This window comes from Schistocerca nitens, chromosome 1, assembly GCF_023898315.1.
Source record: "Schistocerca nitens isolate TAMUIC-IGC-003100 chromosome 1, iqSchNite1.1, whole genome shotgun sequence".
Taxonomy (NCBI): domain Eukaryota; kingdom Metazoa; phylum Arthropoda; class Insecta; order Orthoptera; family Acrididae; genus Schistocerca; species Schistocerca nitens.
Window position 1 is genome coordinate 126079536 of NC_064614.1, and position 10329 is coordinate 126089864.

Genomic DNA, 10329 nt, shown 5'->3' on the forward strand with positions numbered 1-10329 from the left:
TGCAATAGGTACTGGGAGATGAAGAAAGTTGTACAGGATAGAGTAGCATGGAGAGCTGCTTCAAACCAGTCTCTGGACTGAAGACCACAGCAACAACAACATGGGTGGAAAAGGCGTGGATCAACTCCTCATTGCAGTAATACGAGGTGCATTCAAGTTTTAAGGCCTCCGATTTTTTTTTAATTAACTACTCACTCGAAATCGATGAAACTGGCGTTACTTCTCGACGTAATCGCCCCGCAGACGTACACATTTTTCACAACGCTGACGCCATGATTCCATGGCAGCGGCGAAGGCTTCTTTAGGAGTCTGTTTTGACCACTGGAAAATCGCTGAGGAAATAGCAGCACGGCTGGTGAATGTGCGGCCACGGAGGGTGTCTTTCATTGTTGGAAAAAGCCAAAAGTCACTAGGAGCCACGTCAGGTGAGTAGGGGGCATGAGGAATCACTTCAAAGTTGTTATCACGAAGAAACTGTTGCGTAACGTTAGCTCGATGTGCGGGTGCGTTGTCTTGGTGAAACAGCACACGCGCAGCCCTTCCCGGACGTTTTTGTTGCAGTGCAGGAAGGAATTTGTTCTTCAAAACATTTTCGTAGGATGCACCTGTTACCGTAGTGCCCTTTGGAACGCAATGCGTAAGGATTACGCCCTCGCTGTCCCAGAACATGGACACCATCATTTTTTCAGCACTGGCAGTTACTGTAATTTTTTTGGTGGCGGTGAATCTGTGCGCTTCCATTGAGCTGACTGGCGCTTTGTTTCTGGATTGAAAAATGGCATCCACGTCTCATCCATTGTCACAACCGACGAAAAGAAAGTCCCATTCGTGCTGTCGTTGCACGTCAACATTGCTTGGCAACATGCCACACGGGCAGCCGTGTGGTCGTCCGTCAGCGTTCGTGGCACCCACCTGGATGACACTTTTCGCATTTTCAGGTCGTCATGCAGGATTGTGTGCACAGAACCCACAGAAATGCCAATTCTGGAGGCGATCTGTTCAACAGTCATTCGGCGATCCCCCAAAACAATTCTCTCCACTTTCTCGATCATGTTGTCAGACCGGCTTGTGCGAGCCCGAGGTTGTTTCGGTTTGTTGTCACACGATGTTCTGCCTTCATTAAACTGTCGCACCCATGAACGCACTTTCGACACATCCATAACTCCATCACCACATGTCTCCTTCAACTGTCGATGAATTTCAATTGGTTTCACACCATGCAAATTCAGAAAACGAATGATTGCACGCTGTTCAAGTAAGGAAAACGTCGCCATTTTAAGTATTTAAAACAGTTCTCATTCTCGCCGCTGGCGGTAAAATTCCATCTGCCGTACGGTGCTGCCATCTCTGGGACGTATTGACAATGAACGCGGCCTCATTTTAAAGTAATGCGCATGTTTCTATCTCTTTCCAGTCTGGAGAAAAAAAACGGAGGCCTTAGAACTTGAATGCACCTCGTACACTAAATCCGAGGTAGATTAAGAAACACATTACAAACAAAATTGGAGAAAAATTGTTTGTATTTGGAACTGTAGACAGCTGCACAATATCTTTTATTAAGGAAGTCCCAAAAATCGAGGACATTTTTCTCGCCATCAACAAACAGATAGTGAACTGTGTGTTCACAACTCACTTCACAGAGTTCGTCTTAGCTTGTCGAAGTATCCCAAGTCGCGGAAGAGGAGCGGGTGTGAGGTATCTGATGACGATCCGTAGGGCTAATTAAGGCCAGCATCTGTCGCACCAAGAATCAGACACATGTCGCCTGTCTGCACACGAAGCGATGTTCGTCCTTGTCCAGAGCATCACAGGTGACACACAACGAGGTGTCTGCAAGGTGAATTCCGTGAAGGCGAAGCCAGCATACTTGCTTCCCATTGACCGCAAGGTACCATGCAGACTGGACGTCAGTGGCAAGATCAGAAGCGTACACCGATCGTCATACAGGACGCCAATCGATGTGGGGATGCTTCCCCTCAACCACATTAAGTGACCTATTCTGCTGAAGAAAGCTGTAGATATCCTTCGGGGACATCAAGTCAATTGGCAGTATCACAGTGTGGACATAGCTCAGCTTGAAAAAACTATAACGGAAGTAAAAGAAGGACGGGGGTGACAGTGATCGTTGTCCAAGGGTCTCCAACAACAGGCTAGTAAGGCACGTGGGAAAATGGTGCTTCAGCTCTGTCTGAGAGCAGAAGAAAAGGGCCATCGCTCTGTCAGAGACGCGATACAGGCCTAAACTGCCCCTGGACTGTCAGAGGGTGAGGGTCTTGTACAATATGTTTAACAGCAAGTCGTGGCAAACATATGAACCCAATGCTGATAGCATGCGGCGGGCCAAGGATGGCAGAATGGGGAGTGTCTGTGCCACGTGGGGCATACGTGATACTAAATATGCATTTACATGCTGTGTCAATTGCAGAAGATAGAGGACTCATAAGCAGTGGTCTAGAAGTCCAGCTCATAGTTGGGGTAGTAGGCCCCGGCAGCTGAGGGCAATCGTGTTCCACAGATCACCTGTGAAATCGAGTCCTGAGCATTTGCTAGCAGCAGCAAATGCAATGGAGCAGTGCTGTCTGCAGGATGCCCCACACCTGTAGCCATAGCGCTCGATTTGCAGACGTTAACGCAGACACTAGAAACTTCACTGTAGGTGATAACCCATACCAAGGACTCCCTGACCACAGCACCTCTACGAAGAACGAGGATGAGATCATTCACACTACCAGTGCAGCAAAATACATGGCCACCGAAAGACATCCCAGACCGATGACGGAGGCTGCAGAGCAATGGTTCCATGGCGAAAGCATACAACAGAGCAGAGAGCAGGCAGCCTTGGTGCACTGAATGATGTATCTAGAAGGGAGGGGCGAGATGGCCATTGTAGAGTACACAGCATATCGCTCCATAAAAGAGACACTTTATAATGTTGATGGTAGTATCATGTATTCCAGATTGCGGAGCACCCCTTCCAGGTAGTCATGATCAACCTGATCAAAACACCTGACTGAAGTCAAGAGAAGCCAAAAGTCCAGGCACACAATAAGCGTGAGAAAGAGCGATTATATGTCAATAGCTACAGAAGGCAGTGCAGATGTTATTGGCACCTCCCAAACAGGTTTGATCAGGGGAAACCATCGAGGAAACTGTCTTGAATCTGCAGGGGTCCCAATAAATTTCTGTCCACACCTGTGCCAGTAGGGGATGAGTCAGTCGCGCACTAGCAACTTGTTTGTAGAACCTACCTGTAGCGTCATGGACTTCACCCTTCATGATGTCAAAAAGTAGATCCATCATTGCAGCCCCTGGAAACAAGCCAAAGGAGAGTCACGAGATCGCTGTAATGTTGGCAGGGTGGTGATGTTGTGCAGAGTAAAACATAAATTAATATTCGTGGAGGACAGACCCTTTCTCACTATGGGTTTCTATGTGTCCCAATTATCAGTCAAAAGAACATTAATCAAAGTCCTTTGACAGTGGCAATGTTCCACTATGACGTGGTATACAGACGGATACTCCTGCGCTAATCTGTCATGTGTGTACGTCTTGACCATAGTGCCTTCAAGATGACATCGAGAGATACCAGTGAGCTGTGCCCTGGCACGATTAACCATCACCTGACACTCTGGTGAATATGACATCGTAGTACATTCCCAGAGAATGGTGAAGTAGAAACCTGGGTTTGTCATCACCAAATTGTGATCTTCCTTCTGTAACCAATGAAGGCCTTGTGGAACACAGGCTTTGCACAGAGACAGGGCAAACTGGTATGCATCATGGTGTTGACAACAAGCTGTCTGGTCTTGATGAGCTGTGAGAAGCTGGCTGAAGAAAGATGGACTGCGTACATTTTCCATGGTCCCCAGCCATGCTGAACTCTTTGGTAGCAGAGGCTGATGACGCAGATATATGCACCATGGTCATAAAATGCATTGGGCCAGACGCCAACAGTCTGCACTCCACTGATAATATTGAGGGAGATGTAAACACAGTTTAGGCGACTGGAAGAACGGCTAGTGAAACGCACAAAACACAGCCTATCACCATTAACATGCTTCCAAGTGTCCACAAGGTTGAGGTGCCAGACAATTGCCACTAGTGCAGCATACAGAGAGTGATGCAGCAGTTGGTCTTTGGTGCCTGGGTGCAGCTCAAATCGCTTCCCGTGATTAAGGTACCCTGCCGACCCAGGAAGGAAATGGACAGTGTTGATGAGCATGACACCAATAAATGTGAGAGCCATACCTCTGGCACCAGGGAGCTAGGCAACTATACCAGCGAGGATGCTGTCACGTTAGAGGATTGTCACCTCGCTACCAGCAGGGAAGCATGGGAAGTGTGTGCTATAAAGCATTGGGCAGCACAAAAGGTTGCAAGATGCAGCCTCCTGAAGGACGGCAAAGTGCACAGCATACAGTATTTCAAGGAGTAATACCAGTTTATGGTGCATGCGAATGGTGTCGACAGAAAAGCTGCCATCGTCAGGAGGACAGGCGTTGCAAACACAGAGGAAGCACAGGGAGTTCCTTGTTAGGCTCCTGTGGAAGGACACATCACTGTGACAGGCAGAGGGACCGACCCCACCAAGGTGGTTCCATCACTCTGTACGCCTCCAGAACGTCCATCCTCAGCACTAACATCATCTGTCCAAGAGACAGACATCTCATCAGGCTGGTTCAGTGAAACACTATCAGAGGTACACCCAAAAGTAGCGTCAGACACAGAGAGGATGGCAACTGCATCAGATGCAGGTGGCGGAAGGTCAGTATCTGTAGATAGCTGTTGACTGAAGGTGGAAGTAGGGAGGGGGGGGGGAGATGTCGCATCGTCCAGTGTCATGGTGTCAGAGGACAACACATCATCAGTAGGTGGGTCATCATCCTATGCACACATCCAATGAAGGCAGTCACCAGAAAGGGTACAGCACAGTCTCTTCCATCTTCTTGGCGACCATTGCTTCCTGCCATGTTGATCTGTGTCAGAAGACAGCGGCTGTAGTCCGACACACAGCCAGACGACAGTAACGCAGAGGTCGATACAGCTCTGTGATCAACAACTACGGGGTTGGGACAGATGTTTTGTGGCTACTCACAGCCATCGTCCATTGGTACTACCTCTGGCGGCAGTGTAGGAGAGACAGACAAAACGTCCATCGCGTCGTCAAGAGGAGCCAAAGCTGGTGGCGACTGAATAAAGAGTGGGTGCAGCAGGCAGCCCCACTGCGAACCAGCAATGTAGAGGTAACACAATGGGCGCCACAGGGAGAATGACTTCTCCAATCGGCGCCTGAACCAGTCTATGTCAGAGACATTCTCAACCGACATAACCTTGCTGGCCACAACTTGAACAAGTGCGTGGCTGGGCATCGTGCATGACAACACCCTGCAGCTGGCAATTACCAAGTAGGCATGTGTTTCCTCAGTTCAATTTTTACATGATGGACATCATTGAGGACACGGTATGTTTCGAACGTCTTCCACGTTTCAGCGACATGACTGACAACGTTTCCGTAAGACTTATAGGCGGGCACCACAACATCCAACGGCACCTCAAACGGGAATTCGTAAACCCTCAAAGTTCGGAGCCCAAAACCAGCGTTATCAACCACGGCAGCTTCTATATGGCGCTCAGAGTATCGGAACTTTAGATCGGTATCATGGCGCAGAACAGTACTTCATTCGGCAGCTTATGTACACAGTGGTACTATGGACCGAAAAAAGAATTCCGAGAAGAGCTCGCGGCGGGAGACCCATTTCGTTCCGTATAAATCGTTCTTCCTCATACGCTTTTGGTCGTTCATGATTTGTGGAAAAATTAAGTTGATCGTCGCTTGGCGACAGGGAAACGCCATGATGTTCGATGAATTCGGATACGAAGACAAGCCGCAACGGGGAGGTAAACAAATCGCGCTCGCTCGCAGACTGTCCACTACACCATGATGAGGTATTGATAGTTTCCATTTTTACCTATAACTTAGATCTCATGAAGGCTTTAACAGCCAATACGTCATTATGTGACTCTTAATTATAACAAATCGTATCAAGAATGACGTGGATTCCAGTGTGGTCATTATGGTGTTTCTCAAGCACCCAGCATCGAATGTTAACGAAAGTCTGTAGCAGTTCCTGCGGTCTTCGATTAGTGTGTATGATGTCATGTTTGCAAAAAGTCTTTTGAACGATACGTACCTTGCATAACGTACCAATTACTCAAGGGAATGCTTCTGGCTTCCAAAGCAGTACCATGTCAGAACGCAGGGAAGAGTTATAACATTTTTGTCTCTTCTCAGTTTCAAAATAGGTCTTCAGCACTAGTATTATAACACAAAAATAAAATTTCTGTTTTATTTGATAGTTAACTGCGACTATATACCATTGTCAGAAGTAGTTACAAGTGAGTTCATGTTGTAGAGTGATAGTTCATTAAGAAAACTAACAATTATTCAAAGAACAGATTTCTGATTATTTATAGAGCAACGCTTTAAACCTGCTCTCACTGATATTTACTTCTAAAAATTCTACACCTTTAGGATGTATAATCTAATGTGTTTCTGTTTCCCCCTACGCTAGAAATACAAACTGTATTTGCGAGATTTGTCATATTCCTGTCCAGTGCCACCACAATTTAGAAGGCATTGGCCGCCCTGTTATTACGTAGCATGTGTGTTGGTGGGGTGGGTGGTGGTGAGGGCGGAGGAGTAGTGCTGTGGAAAATTTCGCGCTTGTGTTAGAAATGGAAAATCTGTGCAGCGAAAGAATGCTGAGCTGTCAGCGTACGAAGAGCGTTAATGTGGTGATGTGCGTGCAATCACAAGCGAATGACATGAAGAGAGTACAAACTCCAAAGCGTTAAGAAGCAAACACGTTTATCTGAATCCCCCTCTCCTGCCCTTGATCCTTGTACACTTGACAGGAGCAGTTTCTCTTCAGTCGTTTTCTGCTCGGGCGGTGAGGCGCTTCACGCTCTAATCGGCAAGTGGTTGTATGCGTGTACAAAGGACGTGTAAAACTTGTGTAGCCAAATCGGACTGAGCGTAAGTCAACTCGCACGTAGCAGACGACTGACAGACAGCTGAAAAATTCCGTCCTAGTTGCCAACAACAGTTTTCCAGAAATATGACTTCGTACAGTGGCCGCACCATGAAGTGCAACGAGGATCTCGAAAATGAGAGGAAGAAATGCACATTTGATCCACTTGAACTGACACACATGCTTGACGGTGGCGAGGACAAGACGAAGGAGAGGAGAGACAGACGTGAGTAACCACTACTTGGGCGATTTTCATAGTCCTGCTTGAAAAACATGTTAAATCGAGCACACACAGACTATAAACATTTTTCAAGTCAAAAATGTATTTAAAAGTTACGTAACCTTTCAGAGACCATACTAAACCCAAAGTGTCAGTAGTATTTGGTAGACGCTTACTTCGTTTAAGAGAAGAGAAAGACAATGTAAGTGGAAAATAATCTGTCTGTTGAAATGAAGTGCAACAGTATTTTTTAATATCTGCCACAGATATCAGCACATCTGAATCCAGTGTCGCTGTTTATTAATGGCAAAATCCCAAATGAAATGCAAAATCTCAGTTTATACATTTTATTTTCTATTTCATGCCAATCTACTTAATTTTCCCCTAATTCTGTTTCATCCATTTTTCAGGAAACAGAAAGTATAATTTGCAAATACTTGGAAAACATATATTTATTTATTTATACACCCAGGCATCATCTTGCAGTGATGGCGAGCTTGGTGTCATAGTACAAAAAAATAAATAGCTCAAAAAACTGGCAACTGAATATATAAGCATACTTTATGAGAATAGGGGAGGTGATAAGCTGTGGCCTTAATACCATTCCAGCATTTACTGGACATTATTTTGGAAAACCACAGAAATCCTAAAACAGAATTGCCAGACAGAGCAAACTCTTTCCTCTCAAATATGGAATCAACACGTTAACAACTGCTCTACCTCATTCAGTTGGTCCCTGTTGTACAATATTCTTAAATATAAACACAAGTTCTCTCTTTGTTACATTGCACATATAGGGGGCAACCACTGTGACTTCAGAACCACGAGCTTGCTGCTATGTCCCTTGCACTAACTCCAGTCCATTTGGAAAGCTGATTTCACCCCCATAAATGTGCTGTTATTCCCTATGCATATATTAATGTTCTTCCCTCAGTCCACCAGAAGAACTGAGTCAGCATATGCCCCCCCTCCTCCAAACCCCACCCCCCTCTCAGGATTGAGATGTTGAATTCAGGAAAATAACAAGATATTACTATTATGCACTGCAGATTTTGGCACATGATGCGATGAGCTGTTGTAATTATCCCCTACCATTATTAACCAGCTCTGAATATTTACAGTGAAAATTTTAGCTGTCTTTTTAAGCAGATTTGTTTTAATACTGTAATTGTTTTAATCACATTGAGCAATTTATTACATAATTTTATTCCCTCATAGAAAATGTTGTCTTGAGTTTTTTGTTTGTTTTTCCATGGTAAATTGAAGTCCAAACTGGTTCTCCTTCCATGATTATTTGTAGAACTGATAGTGAAGTACTTAGTAATGTTTCCCCCGATATGCACAACAGATTGTTAGATGTACTCACTTGATGCATAGAGAATACCCAGTTTTTTTTAACGGTTCTTGATAGTGAGTCTGATTGCTAATTCTAGTTGTTATTCTTACAGTCCTTTCCTGCAGTTTAAAACTGTAGGCATGTTTTGCACCTATGATCCCCAGAAAAGAATCCCATAGCTAGGAATTGAGTGTATATAGGAATAGTATGTCACCCCAAGACATGGTGGTTGCAAACTGAAGACAGAATCCTAATAGCAAAACATAGTGTGGACATTCTTTTTGCCAGAATATTAGTGTTTTCTTTCCACATTAACAGACAGTCAATATTCATCCCTAAAAGCTTCGTGTTTGTTACACAATCTTATCAGTTTATCATCTATGCTTAATTCAACAGGATTGTGCTCCCTCTTTATGCTGAAGTGTGTACTGTTCATTTTCCTTATGTTAAGTCTTAATTTATTGCCAACTGTAAACATCCATGAGAGTTTCATTTACTTTCTCTAATATGAGTTCTGGTGTTTTATCAGATGTTACTGTCATGTGCAAACAAACCTTTTTCTCTGTGTCTTACACTGTCTGAAAAGGCATTGACAAATATTAAGAGTACAATTGGACCAAATACACTGTCCTGAGGAACAACTATGTCCATAAGTTTCTTTTCTGTCAATTGGATTACTAAAAATTATTGTCAGCACCCTGATTTCTAGGTAAGACTGGAACACTTGGTTGCTATTTCATATTGTTGCTAAAATTGATAAAAGAAAGACAAGCACAAAGTTGTGTGTGTGTGTGTGTGTGTGTGTGTGTGTGTGTGTGTGAGAGAGAGAGAGAGAGAGAGAGAGAGAGAGAGAGAGAAAGTAGCTGAAGCTGACACAGCTAACTAGTTGTAACTATTCTTAACTGTTGATACAGCAAAAATAGCATAGATATTCTAATTAAATCTGAAATAGTGAGTGATAGTGATGACGAAGGTAAGAAAATGTTCCTCCACTTCCTAGATCAGGATAGGTGTAAGAACTGCAGGCTGGGCATAAAAAGTGAATCACTGTAACAGTCAGAGAATATACAACATTACATCCCATTAGTTGTATTGAATGGATTCTGTGGAGAGGGATTCTGGGGTGTAGAATAAATTCAAAGATATACATTGTATTTAAGTGCAATACTGTGAAACAACTTAGCATTACAAAAGATTATTGTATTAATGCTATTTATGAAATAACGTAAATAATTCATTTAAAGTGTTTCTCTGAAGATACTCTTCAATGCAGTAGGAGTAGTTGCCAAATAAAAAGGTTATCAGATCATTCTTAAACTCCACCACATTATCTATGTGACATTTAACATGTTCTGGCAGATTATTGAACATATGTACATACTAAAGTGTGTATCAACAGGCCAAGTACATTTTATCTTTGTATATCATTTAATATAAACAGTCAATAACAAGTTGTCTAAAACATTAAGCAATGGAAAATCCAGGATGGAATAATCACATTGTTATGAAAAGCATAGACTGCTACTCATCGTATAGAGATATTGAGTCACAGGCAGGCGCAACAGGAAGACTCCTAAATGTTTGAGATTATGGCCAAAAGATCTTCTTCTAATGTAGAAAAAACACACGTGCTCACACAAACATAACACACACACACATGACCACTGTCTCTGGCCAATGAGGTTAGCCTCAGTGACCAGAAAGTGTGGTCTGGTGTGTGAGAGTCGCACTTGTGTGAATGT

At 44.0% G+C, this 10329-nt stretch overlaps 1 protein-coding gene across 1 annotated transcript in view; it reads left to right on the forward strand.

Moving 5' to 3' along the window:
• Nucleotides 1-6683: 6683 nt before the first annotated feature.
• Nucleotides 6684-10329, forward strand: part of LOC126242756 (probable peroxisomal acyl-coenzyme A oxidase 1) — an 87104-nt gene continuing 83458 nt past the window's right edge. Inside the window, exon 1 of the mRNA XM_049948114.1 lies at nucleotides 6684-7257. Coding sequence (XP_049804071.1) covers nucleotides 7119-7257 — 139 coding nt within the window. The 5' untranslated portion in view covers nucleotides 6684-7118. The remainder of the gene's footprint in view (nucleotides 7258-10329) is intronic.